Source organism: Arachis hypogaea, chromosome 15 (assembly GCF_003086295.3).
Source record: "Arachis hypogaea cultivar Tifrunner chromosome 15, arahy.Tifrunner.gnm2.J5K5, whole genome shotgun sequence".
In the NCBI taxonomy this organism is placed as follows: domain Eukaryota; kingdom Viridiplantae; phylum Streptophyta; class Magnoliopsida; order Fabales; family Fabaceae; genus Arachis; species Arachis hypogaea.
In genome coordinates, this window is record NC_092050.1 from 135,313,416 (window position 1) to 135,339,616 (window position 26,201).

The 26,201-nt window shown below is 33.1% G+C and overlaps 1 protein-coding gene across 1 annotated transcript; it reads left to right on the forward strand.

The window, feature by feature from the left end:
- Positions 1-1,987: 1,987 nt before the first annotated feature.
- Positions 1,988-8,130, forward strand: LOC112750811 (uncharacterized). The gene is made up of 14 exons (XM_025799670.3): positions 1,988-2,400; positions 2,777-2,921; positions 3,289-3,356; positions 3,453-3,506; positions 3,645-3,728; positions 3,826-3,911; positions 4,357-4,437; positions 5,275-5,396; positions 5,744-5,785; positions 6,505-6,581; positions 6,675-6,765; positions 6,846-6,927; positions 7,453-7,525; positions 7,723-8,130. The coding sequence occupies exons 1-14, from the start codon at positions 2,306-2,308 to the stop codon at positions 7,889-7,891; spliced, it is 1,269 nt and encodes a 422-aa protein (XP_025655455.1). The 5' UTR covers positions 1,988-2,305; the 3' UTR covers positions 7,892-8,130.
- Positions 8,131-26,201: the final 18,071 nt, after the last annotated feature.

The following is a 26,201-nucleotide window of genomic DNA, read 5'->3' on the forward strand; positions in this document are numbered from 1 at the left end:
CAACTCTAACCCTATCCGCTCTTAACCCGCGGGTACCCGATCTTATCCGCGGGTTACAAAAAATATACAACATTGTTATATAATTTGATGATAATTTAAAATAGAATTGATTTTTATGTAAAAAAAATATTAAATTATCAATTAATGATTTTCTTTTAGTGGTTAAAGATCTTTTACATTTAGTGAGAGGTCTTTGATTCAATATCCACTTAAAACATATTGTTATATAAGTATATAACCAGGGACGGATCTAAGTGCAGTAGTGTGGAGGCAAGCGCCCCCACTACAATTTGAAATTTTTTTTAGTAGTATATGATAATAATATTTATTTGCCCCATTAGATTATTAAATTTGACCCCACAATAATTTTTTACTCAACTTTTGGTACTTAATCATCAATTTAAAAATTTTATATTAGATATTCGTTAGAATGATCAATTCTTAATTTTTAAACGAAATTAGTATTCTTTTTAAAAAATCGACTCAAAAAAATATTATTTATCTTCTTTTCAAATTAGCTTTAATTTTTGCATAGCAACTATATTAATTGAAAGAACTTTTTTAACTATGAATATCAATAAGAGTCGGCTTCTAATTGTATTGGAAAGTGAATTTTTAAATAATTGTTTAGTAATATATATGGAAAGAGAGAAATTTTTATGATAGTGTTAAGAGAAAAATTACTTAATTTTTAAAAAATATAAAACCTAAAAGAATAGAATTTTAAATTATATATTATTATTTAAATTACTATTTTAGTGTTTTAATTTGTATATTAGATATTTTGAAGGCTAATCATATTTTACAAGGCCAATTCTATGGTGCCTTTTGTTGGTGCCTAACTTTTGTCTAAATTACTTTTTATAGTAACTCTAAAATATTTAAAACTTTTTAACTTTTATACTTTAAAATTAACTATTTTACCTATTTTAGTAATTAGGCAATACTTTTTAGGCATCATAGCAAACACCATTTTATAATAACAAAATATAATCATAATAATAATCATGCTACATGTACATAAAAAATAATTATCTGTATAAAATATATATTAAAATATAAAATACACTTTGAAAATAAGTTAAACAATACATGTATTTATACATAGATATATAGTGGTTAATAGATAATTTAATATTTAATTTTTTATATACACATATTATTTTTATTATAAAAATTATTATCATGTTATATAAATTTTGCCCCCACTACCAAAATTTTCTAGTCACTATATATAATATAAATATATATAGAGTGTGGGTTGGTCGGATAGGATTGAGACTCAACTCGCACCTTACTCAACCTGCACAATAATTCTACCCGCATCTTATCCTATCTACTGTGAATCGGATTGACAACCTTATCCAATTAAATAGAATCGAATTAAATACCCATATATAGAACACATATTGCCACCCCTAACAGGCCACACATCACACAACGATACAGTTAGTCTTCTCCTTTTTCTTTGACCTCTCTACAGCTCTTCTATCCTCACACCCAATAGGACCATCTTTATTAGCTGTCACTATGCCTCTCATCACCGTTCGTCTTCTATTGCTGCTTCTAAGTCAATTACTATTATATGACCGATTGAAGAAATAATTTGACCAATAATTTTGATGGATAAAAATTGAGAATGTATTTTAGAATGATCCTAGTATTTTGTCTCAGACAAATAATCTGTAATCAAAATAAGTAATTTTTTTTAAACAAAGACCGAAATGAATATTTACTTCCTAAAAATATTGTGGTTTGGTCACATTTTTTTTTTTGGGTCTTGGTTTTTTTTTTTTTTTTTTGGTCGGTGGATTGGACAACTCCCAATCCTAGGTATCTCAATGGATTAGACAACCCCCAATCCTAAGTACACATTACACACCCAAGACCTTTGAGATGAGGAAGGGGCGGAATGCCGTGTGAGCTATGGCTCATTGGCGGGTCTTGGTTTGGTCACATTTAAAATTCAAATATGAATTGAAAAATTGGTCTGGTAAAAAAATAGGGCCGGGTCTGGGCCTAAAAACATGCAACCTCATTGAAACCATGACCTCTCCTGTCTAAACTCTGGAGGAGGGTATAGTTGTAATCCTGGATACATTGAGAGTTGAAAGCGTCATGAAAGATGCGAGAGAATGGCGCCAGCACCGATTTGGATCGTTCACTTGCGCACCAACACCTTTCTTCTTCCCAAAGAAAAAGAAACACTGCTCACTCTTCCTCTTCCACTTCCCACTGCCTTGTTTTTTCGTTACTCTTCTGAAACCCTAAACAGCATATCGAATAGAAAACACAGCAATTTGCAATGTGGAATTGGTTTTGGAAGCAGCCACAGCCACCGCCTCCGGTGGTGCTTGTCCCTCCTCTCTTCGATTTCCCTCCCATCTCTGCTCGCACGAGGTTTTGTGTTATTCTTTCATTGATTACTATTATATGTACATTGAATAGAATGATCCAAATTGGCGCTCTTAAGATGCATGCCACAACAAAATTCAATAATTTTTTTAATACAGATTTTTGGATAGATGTTAATTCAGTGGTCCAATGCATAACTAATTAGCATTTTTGATTCTTAAATCAATGGTTGTTTTATGATTCTCAAGACAAAGTTGATGTAAAATTTTTTATATTGAAGGACAAATTTGATGGTGTGTTTGTTGTTTTAGGATAAATTTCGAGCATTTACTTGCTCGATGGTATTAGCATGTATATGAGGTGATTATTGTTGATTGTTGATTGATGATTGATGATTTATGCCATGCTTTGCTTTTTGTAGGATGTTGGAGACGTCCTATAATGTCTTGTTTGGGAAACTCGCTTTGAAATGTCTCTTTGATGATTACTATTACCAAGCGAGACATTTTACCACTAGAATCATGCTCAAGCCCATTGATGATCCTCATGTTGATCTCATTGCAACTGTATCCATCAATTTTATCTTACTTAGAGCTCATTGGTTTCTTTTTTTTTTCTCCATTTTTATTTTTAATATTTTGGTTGGTATATTATTGTTAGTAACTACAATATTAATACTCTTTTTGCTTCAATTTGTTAACTATTTTCAAATTTGTCTTGTGAAGGAAATGCTGAAAGTAAGAAAAAAAATGTTGTTCTTACCACGATCCTTTGATATTAGTAGTGTAACTATACTAACCAATGACGAAATTGAAAACATACCCTATGATCTCTACTTTTGTTTTTCTATTCTATCATTTGGTTGAGAAACTTATCAATATGGACGAGATGTTAAAATGAATCTATCATGTTATTTGCCCTTAACACAACTAGGTTTCAGGCCCTCTTGATAATAAGAAAGAAGAGAACATTACAGGAAATGCGTTATTTCGCTGGCAAAGGTGTTGAATTTGTTTGTAATTTTTATATCTTTTAATTTATCTTGTTTGCATTTTCCCATGCTTTTGCTGAGCTTATTTTGCTTTGTGGGCATGCAGTGATGTTAATGATCCACATACTTTTATAGACCTATATGTGTCCACGATTGATCCGTAAGAAGCTCTATCTTGAACTATAGTCTATAACAAAGCTCCAGTCCTAATGCTTCCCATCTATATTGGTGTGTTTCTGATTTTATCATATTGAAATGGGGAACTTTCAATTTTGGGCTGTGCTTGCTGTCTCTTCAGGATTTTGCAGATGAGATCGTGTGCTTACTATCCAAAATATGGATTTGGGGCTTTTGGGGTGTTCCCTATGATACTGAAGAAAAGGTATGTTTGATGGTCGCAGGACATATGATAGGTTCTTATTGAGTTTGTAATCAATGATTACAGAATACGTTGTTGACAAAGTTAATCAATTCTTCAGAGTAGGCTCTGACGAAAGTGGCATGATGGGATTGAGATATGGTTCTGGGAATCTATCTTTTGGAGTAACACTTTTGCCTTTTGCCAGTAAGTGGCCTGAATTTTTTTAATGAGCTTGTTAAACAGATCTGCATGTGATATTTCAGAAAGGCTACAGTTTTCTTTGAAGCCCTTTGTCATAAGCATTTTTGAATTTGGTAGAGATTATTTTCGAGGCCTTTCAACTTTGAAACAGAAGCAGGATAGACTAGGATTTTTCTTTCCAGTTTACTTTTTTCTCCTTCCTTGCTGCTTGGATTCTATGTCGCTGGGAAACTTGGATTAATACTAAGAACTGCACAGTGAATATCTGTCTACTAAATTTGGAAATAATTCTCTGTATAAGGACAGAACAAATCTACCTGAATATGCCCCCCTTTTTTTCCATCATGATTGTTTTTACATTTTATGGTGTATTTTGAAGATATTGATTTTTTATTTCGTTATGGAGAAATGATTAAGAACTCTGTTAAGTAACTTCTAAACCTTGCAGCGAAAGATGAACTTCCAAAAACTGCATGGCTGGTAAGCAGGATGGGAAGGATGACTGCTGGGGTTCAGTATGAGCCACAACGTAAGAACTAAACAGATTTTATTCCTTTAGAGAAACTTTGGTATTTACATTGTTTCATTCCTTTTATGTTGATTCAAAATTAAGTTGGTCATTATAGTTTAAAAATATAAATATTTATAAAAAATTCTTATAGTTTTTAAGTGATGCCAAATTGTCCTTATTAGTTGAATTTAGAGTGAGGTTATATGAATTCAACAGGAATTGTTTCCAATTCAATGATTTAAAAATTATACGGACCATTTTACTTAATTTAAATAATATCTTTTGTAAAAAGTATACCTTAAGGACTAAATTGAATTACGGGTGAAACTATAAAAGAGCAAATAAGTAAGTTAACCTCATCACTTACTAGTCCTTTGATTACTCTAATTTTATTTTGTTTTATTTTGTTTTTTCCTTTTTGTGTGGTGAATATGTAGAATTTATCGTTTTGTTATTGCATCAATATTATATTCCATATGATTTGCATGATTAACACAGTTGTGCTGAGGTTTTCTCTATATTTAGAATATAACCACACCTGTGCTGCACATGCATTTAAGACTGTTTACATGAAGAATGGAGTGATGTATAGAAAGCAGTCTATATAGAGCTTAGAGTTAGTCACAGTGGGGCAGAGGGAGTTGAAAAAGTTGGACTGATGTCTTGTTATTAAGCAGGTTTTGAAATTTAGATATTTTGGATGGACGGTTCGAGAAAACTAAAATAATATTTTGAGCATAATTTATTTAACATGTGATATGCATGTATGGAGAATGAAATTTATTCAATTTGTGTGTATTACCTTGTTTTATCATAAATTTACGTATGCACTACCTTCTGGGGCTGCTTTTTCAGATGGAAATGCAAAACTCTCTAATTTGATGAACTGGAGTTGTGCCATGAGCTATGGTGTTGGATCAGGGAGCCCCTTGAGTCCATCCTTCAATTTTGGTCTTGAGCTTGTCAAAAGCACTCAGGTATGTTTGACATTGTAAACTTGGTTAGTATTTTGCATCATTCTATTCTTCGCTGTGTAACAACATGAAATGTTTTTCACTTAAAATTGAAAGTTGTGATTTGTGAGTGATTGACAATTTAATATCATTTAAAAAGTTTATCAATCATAACATTGAAGTCAATATCAAGTTTTGTATCAATATGCCAAATGATGTGCTTTTGATACACAGGGGTGTGATTTAAACTTTAAACCAATGTAGTGCATCTAGCCATCTAGGCATCTTTCTGCCTTAACATGTTTGCTACATAGTTCTGGTTAATATTTGTGAAACATTTACTGAAATTTTGAAGTCTAAACAATCTGCAGTTTGTTGCCTCTTTCTATCAACATATGGTTGTCCAAAGACGGGTATGTTTCTTCCTCTCCCCCCTCTCTCTCTCTCTATATATATATTAGTCACTTCGTTTTCCTTTTCTGCAAACATTTCAAATACTATGATATGCTCAAAAATTTATGCAAAAAAATTACAAAATGGACTAAAAAATGAAATTCACAGAAATATATAAATAATCTGCTGTACTTGTTTAATTGACCACAAATTTGTTAATATTTAATTTTTTTTATTTGGATAAATATAAGGCAACTAATTATGTTGTGTAGTACATTTGTCTGAAGATTTACAAAATTTTATTTCCGCATTAATATAAAAGGGTGAGTCTTGACACAATGATAAGTTTGCTACCTTGTGATCTCGAGGTCACAGGTAAAATCATGGAAGTAGCCTCATTTTGTGTGTGGTAAGGTGCCAAATTGCATTGTATATTATCTTGGGATACAAATGTGACTAAAGTTTTCATAAGTTGCTGAGTTTGGCGTCACTGCAAGATATTGGCCTGTATATATTTTGGGTGCAGTTTCCTTGACGTACAATTAGATAGAGTTTACCTTTGTGCTGCAAAATTCCATCCATGATTACTAATTCTTGTTAAAAGTTTACCCTTATTAATGTTATTGAGGTTTTACTAAAAAATGTGAGTTGTAGTAATCGGTAAATTGATGGATTTAAGTTCTTGTTGAATCAGAATAAATCATACTTTGAAATCATATACTTTACTTGAACTGAACAGGTGAAAAATCCATTAGAACAGAATTCAGTTGTTGGAATTACAAACTACATTGATTTTGGGTTTGAGCTACAAACAAGGTATTATTTTTGGCTTAACAAGTATATTCAAAGCTTTTATACATGTGTGCTAATGTGGTGAAATCTTTTTTATTTTATCTTTTTGGTGTAAAGTGTTGATGATGCAATAGCAGCAAACAATATCTCCGACTCCACTTTTCAAATTGGTGCATCCTGGCAAGCCAATAAAAACTTCTTGCTGAAGGTAAAACAATATGCAATGTTACATAGTTTTCTTTTGAGTAAATAGAAATCACTCAAGTATTTTTTGTCTCATATTTTCAGGCAAAAGTTGGACCTAGTAGCTCATCACTGGCACTTGCATTCAAGTCATGGTGGAAACCTTCTTTCACTTTCAGCATTTCAGGTGCCTATAGTGGGATTTTTCTGTTCAATCATGCTTATGTTCCCTTTGCATGTGTGCTTTATTGGATATGGGGTAACAGAATCTAATGCTGACACTGACATTTCCATCCTAATGATTTGCTTTGTATTTATACTCTACTTATCCCAGCTCTGTCGTAAACATTGTTTAGGCTGACATAGATAGTCATATTACAATATTTAATTTAAATTTAATACTTCTTAAAAGATTTAATATAAATTAAATTAAACTGGTATGTTAGTCTAGACTATACTTATTATTTAACCGTTTGTTATATTTTCAAACATTTTGACATGATCATCTGTGCCCTAAAAGTATTGATTTAGAATTAGATTATAGGCCAATTGGTGGCAATCGAAACTACGAAAGTAATTCTTTTCACCGTTTATTTTGGGTTAGGGGAGGGTCCTTGTTTGCTAACTTTCTTGCGAGGAAATTGTCATCCTTGTATAGTTGTATTGGATTTGAAGTGCTGAGGACGTCCTCTTCTTTTATTTTTCCCCGCAGCCACAAGGGATCGTGCCGATGGTAAAGTACAATTCGGGTTTGGTATTCAAAGTGAAAGTCTTCGAGAAGCCAGGTTACTTTCTTTGCAAAATTTGATTTTTTTTCAATTCAGTTAAATTATCTCCTAATAAAGTATCACTTTTAGTAGACATGCTGGTTTTCTGTTATAAAAATGAGAATTGCTTTCAGCTTTTTGCTACTCTTTCTAAAATTGTACCTTACAGTGGTAAGCTTGTACATGTACTTACACTTTGTTTCACTTGTTTGCAGTTATCAAAGAGCTGATCCCAATTTTGTAATGCTCACTCCAAGCAAGGAGCACCTTGCAGAGGGCATTGTCTGGGAAACAGGGAAGCGACCTATGCTACAATCTGACATAAATGCTGGGCATTTTGATGGCTTGCCAAGAGAAATGAGACCTCTTGATAAATTTTTGTAACTTCTTTTCCTGTTGGCGATAATGTAGAGATTAAGTGTAACAGGTGAATATGCTTTCATAAAGAATGTAGTGTAGAGTCACCGCATTCAACCAATGAGTACCGAGTAGAATGTTAATATGAGATTTTGCAGTTTATGGTGCGGATTTTTGCGACTCATTTTTTTAGTAATGGACGAAGTTGTGTAATAATTTGTTATGGAGAGGTGATGTGTTTTAATCTAATATGAAGGTGTATTTTTTTTAATTGAAATCGCCAAATCGGAGTCCAGATTTGTATGAGGCAATATTTGAATGTGGGTTCGAGAAGTAGGAGATACAAATTGGAGACTCCAATTTGTAAGGGGTAAAATTTTTTTAAATTTTCTTCCAATGGCAAATTAATGGCAAATTGATGGGTCAGTTTTGTGAAAAAAATTAATTCCAAAGTATGAAATTAGTGGGTCAGATATATAAAATTGGTGGTCAAATATATGAAATTTAAAAAATTATAAATTCAAAAATATCAATTTTGAAGATCAAATTTGTTAGTCGTATATATAATTCTACTCCACCAATTGCACATAGTTCATCTTCTTCTCCTCAACTACTTTGTTATTTTCTAGCTTCTACTAATAGTGTAAGAACGAGCGACAGTGAGTAAAAAAAAATAGATGATAGAATTATGTTAAACATATATTATAATGGTTAGATTTTATTAGGGTTAAGTACTATTTTCGTCCCTAAGGTTTAGTGTGAAAATTAAAATTATCCCCAACTTTTTTTTGTTATTAAAATCATCCTCAACGTTATAAAATGTTATAAAATCATCTTTTTGTCCATAAACAACATCTTTAACACAATTTTACCTTCTAAAATAATCCCTTCCCTTCCCCACTTATCCCCAACCCCCTTTCAGACTTCATCATCATAACCGAGCTTCTTTCTCTCCCTCTTTCTTTCAGTCTCCTTCTCTCCCTCATGACTAACCCCTAACCATCTTCATCATCATCACCAAATCTCTTTCTCTTTCTCTTTGTCCCAAACTCTTCCTCTTCCTCACCAGTAATCCCACTCATCTTCTCATCACCATCACCATCACCATTATCTGGGAGGGGGTTGCGAACAGAAAAGGGATGCCAAGTTCAGTTTCTGTCTCACTCCAAACTCGAAGGGAAAAACTGCTTTCGCATGTCATGGATGACAGTTTTGATCTTTTCCCATGAAGTTTCTTGCGATGTTTTTAGCAGAGAGATCGTATTAGTGAGTATCTTTGAAAGAGATGATAGATTTTTTTGTGGTTGATTTGAACATCATCCTTTGCATTCACCTGAAGAATGAGAAGGGCGCTAAAGAAAAGAAAAAAAAAGGTCGTTACTTTAAGATTTAATAGGGGGTCTCTTTCTCTCTTTTTCGTTCTTCATTTTTTTTTTATATTTTTAAAGAATATATACATGAGTTCTTTCTTTTTAATTGTTTTAATTTATGTTGTTGCAAATTTTGTGGATGTTGTTGTTGTTGGATTGTTGATTTATTGTGGTTAGATTTATAGTGGAATCATAGTGATGATAATGAGGCAGATTTATTTTGTTATTATGGTGTAACCATGGTAATCATGAAATGGGGCTTAATTTTTTTTTTTTTTTTGGGAGCAGATGATGATGGTGTCATGGTGGGATGGGATTTGGGATGGTGGGAGGAAGGGAATTGGGGGTGTTTGGGGGGGGGGGGGGAGGCGAAGAGATAATGGGAGTGGGGTGAGGTGGGATTTTATTTTTTTTTAATGTTATTTTTATTAATAGTTAAAGGTAATTTGGTCAAAAAAATATAATTGAAGTAGAAAAGGACGATTTTATAACATTTTGTAATGTTGAGGATGATTTTAATAACAAAAAAAGGTCGGGGACGATTTTGATTTTGGCCTCAAACCTTAAGGACGAAAAAAGTACTTAACCCATTTTATTACAAACAGGTGACAGAGTGAAATTTATATGTGAGAATCCGTCTGATGTTGTTCCTTTCACATTATTATTTGAAGAACTAAAATGTGTAATTTGTGAAAAGATAGATCCTCAAATATTAAAGATGGTATCAGATATTTTGTATAGGGATCCTATATCATTGTTTGTTGGCTTTGTTTATTTTCAAAAAAAATATGTCACCGACGAAGCAAGCATGCAAGACATGTTTTCAATCTATTATAAAACTAGATCACAAGTGTCATTTATCGAACTATACATTAGGTTCAAACAATCTGAAGTCGATTGAAATATTGAATGGAGAGACTACAACAGTGACAGTGAGAAGGAATTTGAAAGCAACTACGAGGTTGTTGATCGAAATGAAGACGACGATCAAGCTGATGGCACTATGGAGGCAGATGTGGTAGAGGTAGCAAATACACTAACAATTCAATATCCGTTTGAGGAGCTATCTTTTGTACGTGCATTGGATTTGAAAGCTATGTATATACCAGAATTTCCTGAATACTTGACTGTAGGTATGTGATTTGGATAATTAACTTCTTTATATAGTTAGTCAATGACTTTGTAGTTTAAAATAAAATTGGTATTATTAGATGTATAGAATTAATATCAAAATATATATTTGCATTTCTTTATTTATTTATGTGTAGTATTGTCATTTATAAATTATATATTTTTTATTCTATTTATATATATTTATATAAATAATAATTTATGTAGATTTATACTTTTTATATTATATGTTTTTAATTATATTTTTATTTATAAATTATATATTTATTTATTTGTTACTTTTATGTTGTATAATCATTTAATTACTTACGGTGTTGAGTTGACATGAGGTAATAAATAATGTCAACTAGATAATATTTGTCATTTTTGTATTCATAAGTATGCAAGTCAAACCATTTAATTAAATATTATTTAAGTGTTTATACGGTTTTTATATGTAGTTTAAAATTATCCTTCCATTGTGGTAGATGGTGAATTCGTCGCGGAAATGGAGTTCAGTATTAGGGAATTTGTGATTGTAATGATCAAATATTATACCATCTGCAGAGGCGTAGGCTACCGGGTGTATGAATCAGAACCCCGTACATTCTATACCAAGTGTACACAGTATGGCAGAACGTGTGATTGGTTGATCAGAATTAGCATGATCCACAAGAAATATTGTTAGGTGATAAGGAGGTACAATGACAGTCACACTTGTACTAGAGCCATTATTTCTCAAAATCATTCAAAACTGGATTCCATCACAATTGTAAAAGCAATGAAACCCTTGGTAGAGGCTGACCCTTCTATAAAGGTGAAATATGTTATTGCTGAAGTTTAGTCGAAATTTAATTACACTATAAGTTATTGCAAGGCATGGTTAGCAAAATAAAAGTCAGGGAAAGAAATCTTCGATAGTTGGGAAGCTTCCTATGAAGTGTTGCCCAGATACTTTGAAGCCATGTGTCACAAGGAGCCATCAACAACCGTCCATATTAAAACTATGCCTGTATACTAGGGGGATAACCTAGTTTCTGGTATCCAGGTGTTACATTGAGCCTTTTGGAATTATTACTCTTGTATTAGAGCATTCAGGCACTGCAAACTAGTTGTACAGGTAGACGAGACTCACTTGTATAAAAAATATAAGGGTTGTTTGTTGGTTGTAGTTTCATAGGATGGTAACAATAATATTGTGCCTATTGCATTTGCCGTTGTGGAGGGAAAGACTTATGATGCATGGAACTTTTTTCTCAGTAACTTGCGACAACATGTGGTGACACAGGATGGTGTGTGTCTCATCTCTTATCAAAACGGTTTGGTTAGATCAATCATTGCTCGCAGTAATAGAGCTTGGTCGCTTTTAAGAGCTTTCCACATGTTTTGCATTAGGCATATAGAGTCCAACTTCTTGAGAAAATTCAAGGCACCGCATCTCCAAAAGCTTATCATCAACATAGATAAATAAAAAACACTAAAATTTTTAATTGTTATAGTTGTATGTATTGTAATCATTATTTATATTTAGTGGTTGTATGTTTTTTTTCTTATTATAAGATATTCTAGGACAGTCGAAGAACATGCTCATTTCCAGCATTTACGTGAGCAAAGTGAGGCTTACACAAAGTGGCTGGATGAGATTCTGCGCGAACAATATGTTTTAGCATTTGATGGTGGATACCAATGGGTCATATGACCATAAATTTGGTTGAGTGCATCAACTTAGTTTTGAAGGGAGCATGCAATCTCCCCATCATGGCACTTGGGAAGGCAACATTTTACAGGTTTAATGAGTTGTTCACGAGGAAAATAATTGTGGCTGAGGCTTGAATTAATGCTGGACATGTGTTCTTTGAGCTTGTAACTTCCAAATTGCATGCAAATTAGCGCGCAATGGAAAACATTCAAGTTAATTGTTTCGACAGGCAGAATAAGGTCTTTGAGGTGCGTGAGATGCCCAATGGTGTGGTGTATGCGATGAATCTACGTTAGCAACAATGTGATTGTGGTGAATTCCAGGTAGACCGGATTCTATGTCGCCATATCTTTGCTTCTTATGCAAATAAACTCTTGGATTGGTAGGTGTACGTTCATGAGGTTTACAGGATAGACCAAGTCCGAAGGGTATATAAAGCTAGATTTAGCCCACTTGGAAATCCCACAACATGGTCTATGTATCACAGACCTCGGTTTGTACCAAATCTGTTCCTCAAACGAGTGAGCAAAGGATGACTTAAGATAACTCGCTTCTTGAATGTAATGGAGATGCGGATGATACGTAGTCTAAGGAATTGTAGCCAATGTGGGGTTGAGGGCCACAACCGTAGTAGATGCTGTCAACATGGTAGTTCAAATACAGGAGGTGCTGCACAAAATACCTGAGGTGTATGATTTTGTCTTGTTTCATTAGTAGTGTTGTCCTATCATGTTTGAACTTTTGTTGAAACATATCATACATTGAGTTTATGTCATGCATAGTTGATAATGCATCGTTGATATAAAAATTCAATATCAAACTACATGTCATCGATTATAAAAATGTAGTCACACACTACTTTTTAATTGCCCACTTAAGCTCTTTGCAAAAATTTTTGCACTTTTTTGCAACATTGTTGAATGTGGATAGGGTGAATCTGTTTGCACTATGGCGTGGATGATCAGATCTAGAATTGTATCCTTTGTCTCGAGTAGATGGAGTTGAGTGGTTACTTGTGGTTGCACATGTACCACCTACATAAAATATAAAAACATATACATCAACCGAATCATAAAATACTATACAATAAAATATAAATTTCAACCTAAGAACAAAATACAATTAACTTTAAAGATCTGTGTAAACACAAGTACAATACCTATACTAGCCCAGGGTCATCACCATGGTCATCATCGTCATCAACATCATCATGGGATGCATCAACCCCTCGACCCCGTCACTCCTAGTTGAATCAACAGATAGTCTGCCTCTAGAGTTTCATGAGGTAGTACCATAGTTATCAGACCCGGCTCGACCCAGTCGGTTCGACCGGAAATCCGATCACCTGGTCGGGCCGAGCCACTCGTTGAATCGGATATGTAATGGACCCAGTCGAATCCGGTTCGACCTGACGGGTTTTCATGAAACCCGGTGACCCGGTCCGGGTTTTTTTTTTTTTTTTTTTAAAACCTGAAATGGCGTCGTTTCAGAACACACCCCCCTTCTCTTTTCCCTTTCAACGAAACCCTAATGCCCAAATGCAAAATCTAAGACTCTGAATGTGAGTGGAAGTGTGGAACGGTGGAAAGCCCCCTCACCCAGCCAAGCTCCAGCCTCGTCTCTGTGGTCTGTGCTCTCTCCGTCTCACTCGCTGGCTCACGGCCTCATCTTGACCTCGTCGCTCTCTCGTCTCTCCCCTCAGCTCGACAGTCGTCGCTTTCAGTCTCTCACGACCTCACTTCGTCGCTCTCTCAGTCTCTCATCTTGTCCCCTCACCTCGGTCACCATCGTCGTCCAGTGCCCCTGCGTTCGGTTTGTCGGCGGCAGAAGCAGACGGAACCAGTCAAGCAACAGCTGCTCCCTCGGGTGGTGGTGGTCATCATCTTGTGTTGCGGCAGTCGCGGTGTTGGAACCCGTCAATCAGGTGAGCTCCCTTCAAGTTTTCTACTCTGTTCTTTCACTAGAGTTGATGTTGAATTTGGTGGTTATTACTGTTGTATTTGGTTTTAGAGTTATTGAACTGGAGAGAATTAGAAACTTAGAATTGTTATTGAGTCTGGTTAATGTTGCTGTTATATTTGGTTTGAGTTGTTGAAATTGAAAAAATTTGAGTTAGAAACTTAGAATTGTTATTGAATCTGGTTAATGTTGCTGTTGTATTTGGTTTTAGAGTTGGTGAACTTGAGAAAATTTGAGTTAGAAACTTAGAATTGTTATTGAATATGGTTAATGTTGCTGTTGTATTTGGTTTTAGAGTTGGTGAACTTGAGAAAATTTGAATACATGTTAGATAACAGAGTTGCTTGTTGGATAATGTTTTAGTTGAATACTTGAATTTTGTTGCTGGATGATAATGTTTGAAACTTTGAATTGAATACTTTGGTGGTTGTTGCTGTATTGCTTAAAAACTTATTTAGGTAAATTTTTGGTTGCTGAAAATCTTTTATTTCTTTTGCTAGAATTTTAAAAATGTCTTCATCTCAAACACCATCAGAAACGTCACCATCTCAAGAACAAGCATCATCAGCAACTCCTTGGACTTGATTTACCGATTGTATTCTTCATTCGTCCTTGTTGATTTAAATTGAGAACATATTTTGTACTAGAAACCACTTTATTATCTTTTTTAGATCATTAGTTATGTTTAAACATTGATATTAGATTATTAATGTTTGTAAAGACTTGTATTTTAAGTTTTAAGATATTATTTTAATTTATTTATATAATTTTATATTTTTTTAATTATGACCGGATTAACCGGGTAAATCAGTGACCCACCAGTTGAACCAGTGACCCAGTGACCCAGTCTTATGACCGGGTTGATTACCGGTTCAGTTCTGATAACTATGGGTAGTACGACACCAAAATCTCGAATCTAATGACCTCCTTCCTTGGAGAATCACCTTGGGCGCGCTGACGTGGGTGGGAAGACTTCGCTCTGGTTACACAATTGTGATTGACCCAGATTTGTCGCCATGAATCCAAGCAGTTGGTTGAATGATGCTGGGTCCCCTATTGCACATGTGATACTCCTCAATACTGTTGATGCAGTGAAAATGATGGTGTAAAAGGCAATGTGGAATAGGTCTAAGGAACATATAGAATTGAAGACTGGTAGGTGGCTCTTGTAGTGGTAGTGACTATTGGGGTTGTTGCAGCTGTGGCGGTGGCGGTGGCTGCGGCACTCGCTGGGGTGGCTGATCGCCACAACATGTCCCTCCTACTTTTTTTTTTTTTTGCAAGACAAGACTAGACAAGTATCAGTGATGACCATATTTTGTGCGATACCAATACATGTAAAGGTTCAATGGATGCTGCAAAGGCATATGATTCTTAGTTAGGACATGTTTGTATCGGTTAGTTGCATTATCCAAAATGAGTGTTTGACAAACCAATCAAAGTTTTTAGGTTAGGTTAAAACCTCACCATGTTGGCCATCCAGAGACATCTCCTGATATAGGACACTCTGTATAAAACCAAATTGTCTCTTGCACCTGTTAGTTGCATGCCATTCAAGAGTCTCGAATGATATCAATGGTACTGTTGTGCTTCAAACCAGTGAATGATGACATATATCTTCTGGGATGACATTTGGCTCTATTTGATCAATACCCCTACCTCATCTAACAATTCCCTAAAGTGAGCAACAGTATGAATTTTATATGGCCGATTAGCATACTCCCAGTTACGCCATTTGACATCATTTTATCATTAGTAAACATTTTGACTAGACATTAAAATACAAAATAAAATACAGTGTAAAGTTATTAACAATTAATGTTACCAGTTAGCAAGTGAAAAATGTCGCAGGACACTAGGAATCGGGATAAGAAATGGCATATGAATCAAAGCCCAGTTATGTAACAATGTCAGTGGACCGTCAATCTCCTTACAGTCAAAGCGAGATGCCCTACACAATGCTTTATACAAGTGTGCTCGTGAATCCGAGAAAAGTTACGAAGCAGCGGCATAAATTTTTAGTGAACTGCTAACCCAGACTTATTAGCAAACAATATTGACCCAAACAACAAGATATGGCACTTTACATACCTCTCAATGGCAACTCGATCATTCAGAAGTAATCTATCTTTCACATTTCTAATCCAGGTCAAATTAATGTAACTTTCTCTACAATCATTAGTCCTAGGAGCAACCCCAAACTAATGCATGCATTTAGCTTTCATGGCCTCGTGATTAGTCATGGTTACTTCTGTCACAGGAAGACCATCTATCGAAATACTTAGGATTAGAGCCATATCTTCGAATTTCACGGCACATTCACCAGTTGAAAGATGAAAGGTACGAATTTTTAGGTGCCATCTCTCAACTAGAGCTGTTACAAAGGACACTGACCTTGGATCACTCCAATATAAAACACATGATAAAATTTAGTGGCCTACAAAAGAGGCTCGACAATTGAATTATATGTATATGATAGATTCGTGTGAATACACCTCAAACTTCATGTATCCTACAAATAATGGACAAATATTAACTCAAGTAGTCTCAATTAATTAATCAATAAAAATTAAAACACTTATAATTAACATAAATATTAACAAAAAAAATTTTTACTTCTATATTAAACTAACTACTATATGTAATAAAATTATCCAGTAAATTGATTTGAACTTAATTATCATAATAACTAATTTTGTTATCAATAATATCCAAGCAAATCATATAGATTTTATTTCTAATAATACATACTAACAAATGTAATTAATAAATAAGTTTACCCTCTACCTACATAGTAAAATAATTAATTATATTTTAACATAAATTCCATTAGTTTAATGATTAAGATTACGACTAGTTAATAAATAAATTTAACTCATAATTCTAATTTATATTCTCATACAATCTAAAATAATTAATCAAATTATTCACAAACCCTAAATTAAACTCTATTAACATTGCTTGATTAAATTGTTATGGCACTGGCACTGAACAAAAACTACCAAAGATCCCAATATCAAATATTATTAATAAAATTAACCAACAAACTAAATTCTAATTTCCATCCTACTCTAACAAATACAATTAATAAAGCTATAAAATAAATCTAATTTTATTAAGATACTAATTGTTATCACTAACATAAACTAACCAGTTACATAACTAATATTTGTCAAAACACAATATAATATATTCTAATACTACCATTTAATTACTATAAACAACATTAAATCATAAATATTATTTTATATTCATACTAAAGGTTGACTAAGATAATTAATAATATGAAATTTAAGATGATCAACTTTTTAATTTTTTGCTTCTTAAGTATTGTGTGGTTTGGCTGGATTCAAAAATTTAGTTGCCGATGGTGCATAGAATATGAAGACAGTTGAGAAAGTGTTGAAATGTTGAGAGTGAAGGAGTGAGAGAGGGAAGAAAGAAAGGAGCCTTGCACTCCACGCGACCCAGCCGCATGCGCAACACCTGTACAATGGTGTGCAAATATGAGGCTCAGATTTGCGGAACACCTCCTCACCGTCCGATTTTATCATATTCAATCTTGTGCATCCAATTAGTCAAGGTGACAAATTTGAGGTCATATTTGTGAAGATGATTCTATTCGTCTGATCTCCATCATTTTAAATAGCCGTCCGATTGATGCACGCATTTTTTCGCCAAACACAAATATAAGGGTTTGATTTGCTCGGAATAATAATCCTCTGTGTTATAAAATAACTAAATAAATAAATAAGGAAGAGGTAACAAATATAAAATAAAAAAAATATAATTAGATAGCTCTAATATTAATGTTCATTAGAATTACTATATCAATATAATAGATATAATTATGTATTGAATAATATTAAAATAAAGTATATAAGAGAGAGAACAGTATGAAAGAGAGAGAGTGAAGAATGTTATATTCTTATTGTTGTTGTTGTATGTTACGTGAGGATATGCCCTCTATTTATACATACAAAATTCAAACATTCAACCTTCATTAATTCTCAATTTGTATTGAGAAGTTAAGTTTTGAAAAGCTCAGCCGCCCAATTGATAAATGGGCATTCATTCCATCTTTATCACAACACTCCCCCTTGGATGCCCATTTAGGATTATTGCCTTGTTAAAACCTTACTAAAGAAAAACCTACTGAAAAAAAACCTTAGTGAAGGAAAAAGAGTACAATATCCTTTGTGATGGGGACTACCTCATTAAAAACCTTGTCAAGAAAAATCCAATGGAAAAAAAACCTGACCAAGGAAAAAAGAGTACAGTCTCCCACTCTTGCCGACATCATTTAATGTCTCGAAATCGGCGCATCCCAATCTCATGTACCAATCTTTCAAAGGAGGATTTTGGGAGTGACTTTGTGAATAAATCTGCCAGATTGTCACTTGAGCGGATCTGTTGGACATCAATTGTTTCTTGATTTTGAAGATCACGAGTGAAGAAGAATTTGGGAGAAATATGCTTTGTTCTATCACCTTTAATGTATCCACCTTTAAGTTGAGCAATGCATGCTGTATTATCTTCAAACAGAACAGTTGGAGCTATCTTATGATCAATCAGTCCACATGATGACAGAATATATTGGATCAAACTCCTGAGCTAAAAACACTCGCGACTTGCTTCATGAATCGCTAGTATTTCGGCATGATTAGAGGATGTTGCAACAATCGTCTGTTTCGTGGACCTCCATGATATAGCAGTACCACCATATGTGAATAGGTATCCTGTTTGAGATCTCCCTTTATGTGGATCAGACAAGTATCCAGCATCTGCATAGCCAACTAATTGTGACTTGGATCCATAGGGATAAAACAATCCCATATCAATCGTTCCATGAAAATATCGAAATATTTGTTTGATTCTACTCCAATGTCTTCTAGTTGGAGAGGACTTATATCTTGCTAGTAGGTTCACAGCAAATGATATATCGGGTCATATATTATTAGCAAGATACATTAGCGCTCCAATGGCACTAAGATATGGTACTTCTGGACCAAGGATATCTTCATTTTCTTCTTTAGGACGGAATTGATCCTTTTTCACATCCAAAGATCTTACGATCATTAGAGTACTCAAGGGATGTGACTTATCCATATAAAATCTTTTCAAGATCTTCTCTGTGTATGTTGTTTGATGAATAAAGATCTCATTTTTTGTATGCTCGATCTGCAGGTCGAGACAAAATTTAGTCTTTCCAAGATCTTTCATCTCAAACTCTTCCTTTAGAGTTTTTATAATTGTTGGAATCTCTTCAGAAGTTCCAATGATATTTAAATTATCAACGTACACAGCAATTATAATGAATTCAGATGCAGATTTCTTTATGAAAACACATGGACAGATATCATCATTTTTGAATCCATTTTTGGCCAGATACTCAGTAAGACGATTATACCACATTCGTCCAGATTGCTTTAGACCGTATAAAGATCTTTGCATTTTAACTGAGTATAACCCCTGTGAATATTCATTAGATGGTTTAGATATCTTTAGCCCTTTAGGGACTTTCATATAGATATCCCGATCTAATGAGCCGTATAAATAGGCTGTTACCACATCCATTAAATGCATATGCAGTTTATGATTTGCAGATAAACTGACCAAATAACGCAATGTTATCGCATCCACTACAGGGAATACATTTTTTCATAATCTATACCGGGCCATTGTGAAAAACCTTGTGCCATAAGTCGGGCTTTGTAGCGCACAACTTCATTTTTCTCATTTCGTTTTCTCACAAATACCCATCGGTATCCAACAGGTTTTACATCTTCAGGTGTACGGACTACAGGTCTAAAGACTTCACGTTTTGCAAGTCAGTCTAATTCAGCCTTCATGGCTGCTTCCCATTTTGGCCAATCATTTCTTTGTCGACATTCTTCGACTGATCTTGGCTCAAGATCCTTACTTTCATGCATGATATTTAATGCCACATTATATGCAAATATTTCATTGACAATTGTCTTATTTCGGTCCCATTTCTCTCCTGTAAAGACATAATTTATCGAGATCTCATCATTTTCACAATTTTCAGGTACCTGAACGTCTTCTGGCATTAAAATTATATCAGAATTTTGGACAAATGCAAGTGTCTTTACTGTGTTTTTTTCATCAGGAATAATATTTACCTCTTTTCTCTTTCGAGAATTTTTATCTTTGGAACCGACAGGCCTGCCACGCTTCTGGCGTGTATTTGCTTCAATGGCTATTTGTCCTACCGGGACATCAATTCGAATTGGGGCATTTTCCGCCCTGCCACGCTTTTGGCATGAATTTGCTTTAGTGGCTACTTGTCCTACTGGGACATCAATTCGAATTGGGGCATTTTTCGCTGGTATATAAGATTTGGTTATCCTCTTTGTATCGGAAAATGCATCAGGCAATTCATTTGCTATTCTTTGCAAATGTATAATCTTTTGAACTTCTAGTTCACATTGACCTGATCGAGGATATAAATACATCAAAGATGATGCATTCCAATTAAGTTCATTTTCAGGAAGCTTATTCTCTCCCCCCTAATGTTGGAAATTTTGATTCATCAAAATGACAATCCGCAAACCGAGCTTTAAATACATCTCCAGTTTGTATCTCAAGATACCTCATTATAGAGGGAGAATCATATCCAACATATATCTCCAATTTTCTTTGGGGTCCCATTTTGGTGCGATTAGGTGGTGCAATGGGAACATATATCGCACACCCAAATATTCTTAAATGGGAAACATTTAGCTGCTGGCCAAAGTCTAATTGCATAGGAGAGAACTGATGGTAACTCACTGGCCTCAAACGAATAAGTGCTGCGGCATGTAAAATAGCATGTCCCCAAATCGAGGTTGGGAGATTTATTCTCATAATTAAGGGTCTAGCAATTAATTGGAGGCGTTTAATAAGTGATTTTGCTAACCCATTTTGTGTGTGAACATAAGCTACTGGATGTTCAACACTTATTCCATTATCCATACAATAAGCATCAAAAGCTTAGGAAGTAAATTCACCAGCATTATCAAGACGAATTGCTTTGATTGAATTTTTGAAAAATTTTGCTTTTAATCGAATAATTTGAGCCAGTAATCTCGCAAACGCCAGGTTGCGAGAAGATAATAAGCACACGTGTGACCATCTCGAAGATGCGTCTATTAGGACCATAAAATATCTAAAAGATCCACATGGTAGATGAATAGGTCCACATATATCACCTTGAATCATTTTTAGGAATTCAGGGGACTCAAATCCAATCTTTACTGGTGATGGCCTTAAAGTTAACTTCCCTTGAGAACATGCAGCACAACAAAATTCACTAGTTTTAAGAATCTTCTGGTTCTTTAGTGAATGTCCATGGGAGTTTTCAATAATTCTCCTCATCATGGTTGTTCCCGAATGACCCAATCTATCATGCCAAGTTATGAATTCATTTAGGCTAGTAAACTTCTGGTTTACAATGCCATGTGATTCAATTGCACTAATCTTGGTATAATATAACCCAGATGAAAGTGACAGTAATTTTTCTAATATAACTTTCTTATTTGAATCATGAGTTGTGATACATAAGTACTCATGATTTCTCTCATTCATAGTCTCAATATGATATCCATTTCGGCGAATATCTTTGAAACTCAACAAGTTCCTCAGAGACTTGGTTGATAATAGTGCATTATTTATTACAAATTTTGTTCCTCCAGGAAATAAAATTATAGCTCTTCCGGAGCCTTCTATCATATTGCTTGAGCCAATAATAGTATTAACATACTCTTCTTTTGGCACAAGATGGGTAAAATATATATCACTTTTAAGAATAATGTGCGAACTTTCATTATCCACAAGACAAATATCTTCAGAATATGTCCTTGCCATTTTTCTTCAAAAATAAATAATAATAATAATGAAATGAGTAAAAGTACATGCACAGTAAAATTATTCACATGAATACTTAACAAACACACATATTAAACTATTCCATCATTGATCAAATGGCCAATATTTCCTTCAAGATCCTCAAAGAAATTAGATACATCATAATGAGTGGTGGAATTTTCATAATTTGAAACAAAATTTGTTTCCTTTTCTTTGTCATCCTTTTTCAAGGATGCTTAATAAAGATCAACAAGGTGCCTTGGGGTACGACAGGTACGTGACCAAGGCCCTTTTCCACCACAACGGAAGCATTTATCCTCAATTGATTTACTTTGTTCATTATTTCTTTCTTTATTCCACTTCTGGTGAGATCCTCTCTTTTGAACATAATTTCTTTTCCTTCCATAATTTTTCTTGTTACTAAAACCTTGCCATTTACCTCTTCTGGGGTAGTTTGCCGCATTTACTTCAGGAAATGGGGCGGCACCAGCTGGGCGCGCTTCATGATTCTTTTAAGAGTAACTCATTGTTGCGCTTAGCAACAAGAAGGCAAGAAATTAGCTCAAAAAAATTTTTTAAAATCCTTTTTCTCGATTGCTACTGCAGGAGCACATTCGAGGCATGGAAGGTCGAGAAAGTTTTTCCTAACATATCAGGCTTGAGGAAGTATCACCGTCTTTTGATGATTGCACCTTTCTTCAAGGCTTTTCCACAGATCTGCATGATCTTTTAATGTGGGATATTCATTTTTCAATCATATTTCAAGATGACGACGAAGAAAAATCACGGCCTTGGCTTTATCCTTCTGGGATGCATTATTTTTAGCCTTAATGGTATCTCCAAGATCCATTGAATCAAGATGGATTTTAACATTTAATATCCATGATAAATAATTATTTTCAGATATATCAAGAGCATTATATTCAAGATGATAGAGCTTCGACATAATAAAAATTTGTTACCTGAAGTCTTCCTAAAATTTGATCAGAGTCTCGTACTGATAACGTGTTATAAAATAACTAAATAAATAAATAAGAAAGAGGTAACAAATATAAAATAAAAAAAATATAATTAGATAGCTCTAGTAGTAATGTTCATTAGAATTACTATATCAATATAATAGATATAATTATGTATTGAATATTAAAATAAAGTATATAAGAGAGAGAATAGTATGAAAGAGAGAGTGAAAAATGTTATATTCTTATTGTTGTTGTTGTATGTTACGTGAGCAGTGGCGGAGCTTAGTTGAGACAAGGGGGCCATGGCCCCCCAAACTTTTGTTAAAAAAATTAGTAGTACTTCTTTAAAAAATAAAAAATAGTTCAGTTGGCTCAAATACTTTATTATGACTTAAAATACCAATGTTCAATCTTCATCTCAATTCAATAAGTAATACTCCATCTACCTTTGAGTTCAAATATAAAAAATTAGGTATTCTTTATTTATGTAATTTGATATTATTTTATATTTTACTGTTTATTTAATTTAATTTTTTATATGATAAAAAATATTAGAATATTCAATAAGTATTGATATTATTGTATTTGTATAAATTGATAAAAAATTCAATAAATAATATAGATTTTAATATTTGTTCTTCTAACTTCTTTTTTACATATTTTACAGGATATATATTCAAATTTTTATATAAAATAATCGTGAAAAATTAAAGAATTGATACAATTTTTTAGGAGGAAGGCTAATATTCAAGAAGGAGAACATATAACTTTTATAATATCAACACTTGTAGATAGTTCTTCTACTTTAATAAATCATAAAGAAAGTGAGATACAACTTTCAAAAGTTTAAAGAGTTGCATCTGATGAGTTTGACCTTAATTCTTTGGAACGAGACCTTGAAAAACGGCTTTAAATTTGGCAATATCACCCAAATTAGAGAAATGAGGACAGACAAACTTATCTTCAATGAGTTCATATCAAAAGCATCTTAACAATTATCTTCTATCTGGTCCCCCCAAAATTTTGTTTCAAGATCCGCCACTGTACGTGAGGATATGCCCTCTATTTATACATACAAAATTCAAACATTCAACCTTCATTAATTCTCAATTTCAATTTGTATTGAGAAGTTAAGTTTTGAAAAGCTCACCCGCCCAATTAATAAATGGACATTCATTCCATCTTTATTACAACACTCTTATTTGTAGTGAGTTAAATTTAACCCTTTAATTTGTTCTTCGTCATCTTCTATACACAAAAATAACACACCAAGTCTTACCACCGTCACTACAACATAAAAATTAAAAAGTGTAATTTTAGCTTTTTGATTTATTTTATAATAAGATTAATTGGTCCGAAATTTTAAAATTTTTTCATGCTTAAGATGAGATTTGAATTATTCATATTTCATAAAAAAAGATGAGGTCTTTCTATTTAACCATATTTTTGTGTTAATGAATAGAGCACTCTTACTCAACTTTACTTAAAAGTTTTTTTTTTTTAATTATTATGATTAATAATGATAAGAATGTGAACATTTTATACAACTAAATACATTTTCATATGAAACTCATAGTAAGGAACTTTTAATAATGTACTTCAAATAAAATTTATATCGATATAAAAGAGTTAATTGATGTTCCATGCAAGTTGCTATTTTTTTTTTCTGGTAATTCATGCAAGTTGCTAATTGAATCTAAACTTGTTATATTTTATTTCTGGACAAGATATCTCATTCTTAAATATTGAAAAGAATAAAGTATGTTTTTGTCTACAAAAGATATCTAGCTGGGTTGGGCTAGTCCAAGAAACTGAAAAAAATAATCATAATCAAATTGGCTATGAACTGAGTTCATGACCAAAAAATCAAAAGAAACTATGAACTGAGTTAGACTAACCGGGAGGTTCTTACTATAACAAAACAAAGGTTATCAAGAAAGGTAATTAGTGGGCAACCCTGATTATAAGTTGTAACCCAATTATAATATGATGGTTGTTTACATATTAAAATTGGATCACTGCTTGAAATGGTTTGGGTCACTTTCAATCCAAGTCACATATCCTGTTATCTATGAACCAAGTCATGATTGCTGATTGGCTGACCGTTGTGAACAAATGATGTTTCAGGAAGGTTCTCAAATAGCTTTGCCTATGTGGTTCAGTATTCAATTCTTTAATTCTAGTCCACAAAATGTTGGCCGTTTTTAACCTTCCAAAGCCACACAAGAATTCTTCGACAATCTCAAGGGAAAATAGTAAATGAATTTGGAGCGTATATCTATCTATATCCAGATGATTTAATTAAATACTTTCTCTATGCAATTATCAAAAAATTTGCCTTAACATTTATTTATTTACGATTAAATATAGATAAAAACTTATATACAATTATTTTTATATAAAATTAATTATTAAAAATTATTAGATAATTTTATATATTTAATTAAGTTATTGTTTAATAATTTTAATTATTAATTTTCTATAAAAATAATAAGTACATGTGACCGACAAGATTTTTAAAATTAATATGCTTGTTACTATTATAGTACTATTCACGTTAACATATTATTTCTTTTTGTATATATTTTTAAAAGTGAAGACTTTAGACATATTTTTCAAATCGTCGGGTATAAAAGTGAATGTTAATAAATTCAAAATTTAGTGCTAAAAAAATTGTCTCGGTTAGAAAAAAAAAGGAGATTTTTTTGGTATTTCTATCATTTAAATTTGGGTAGGTATCTGTAAGTTAATATTGGACATGATCGGATATCTAGGAGGATAATTCAAGAGATTATCGAAAAAATTTAGAAAAAGCTTACTAGTTGAAAGGGGTGTTTACTTAATAAGGCTAGTCGTTTATATTTAGTGAAATTGATAATGGTTTTTATTTTGATTTATACTATGCAGATTACTCTCTTTTCAAAGTATGCTTATGATAAAATTAATTTTTTGATGAGTGAAAAATTCGGGTTAATAAAAAAGGATTATTTCTAATCAGATAAGATATTGTTACTACTTCTAAGAGGTCGGGTAGTCTCGAAATAAGAGAGATTTTCAATATGCTAATACGACTCTCTTTGACAAACTGGTTTGAGATTGCCTTTATAATAAAGATAAATTATGGGTGGGTTCTCACTCACAAATATCTTGGAGATCTTTTTTTTTTTTTTCAGGTAGTAATTATTCTTCGAATTCTTCTGCTATCTGGAGGCACATTATCAAACCTTATGATTCTCTTAAGGAGGATTTTAAGTGGTGTGTTGAAAATTTTCAGCGATCCTTTTGGTATGATGAATGGTCTCCTCTTGAAAAATTGTGTGATTTTACTCCTTATGTGCATATATTTGACACTAACTTTACAGTTGTGAATT

Bases quoted from the DNA above. Each gene is read 5' to 3' on its own strand.
- LOC112750811 (XM_025799670.3), top strand. From the start codon at position 2,306: ATGTGGAATTGGTTTTGGAAGCAGCCACAGCCACCGCCTCCGGTGGTG. The intron at 3,507-3,644 runs GTAAGAAGCTCT...CTGTCTCTTCAG, and splicing joins TATGTGTCCACGATTGATCC to GATTTTGCAGATGAGATCGT. The intron at 7,526-7,722 runs GTTACTTTCTTT...ACTTGTTTGCAG, and splicing joins GAAAGTCTTCGAGAAGCCAG to TTATCAAAGAGCTGATCCCA.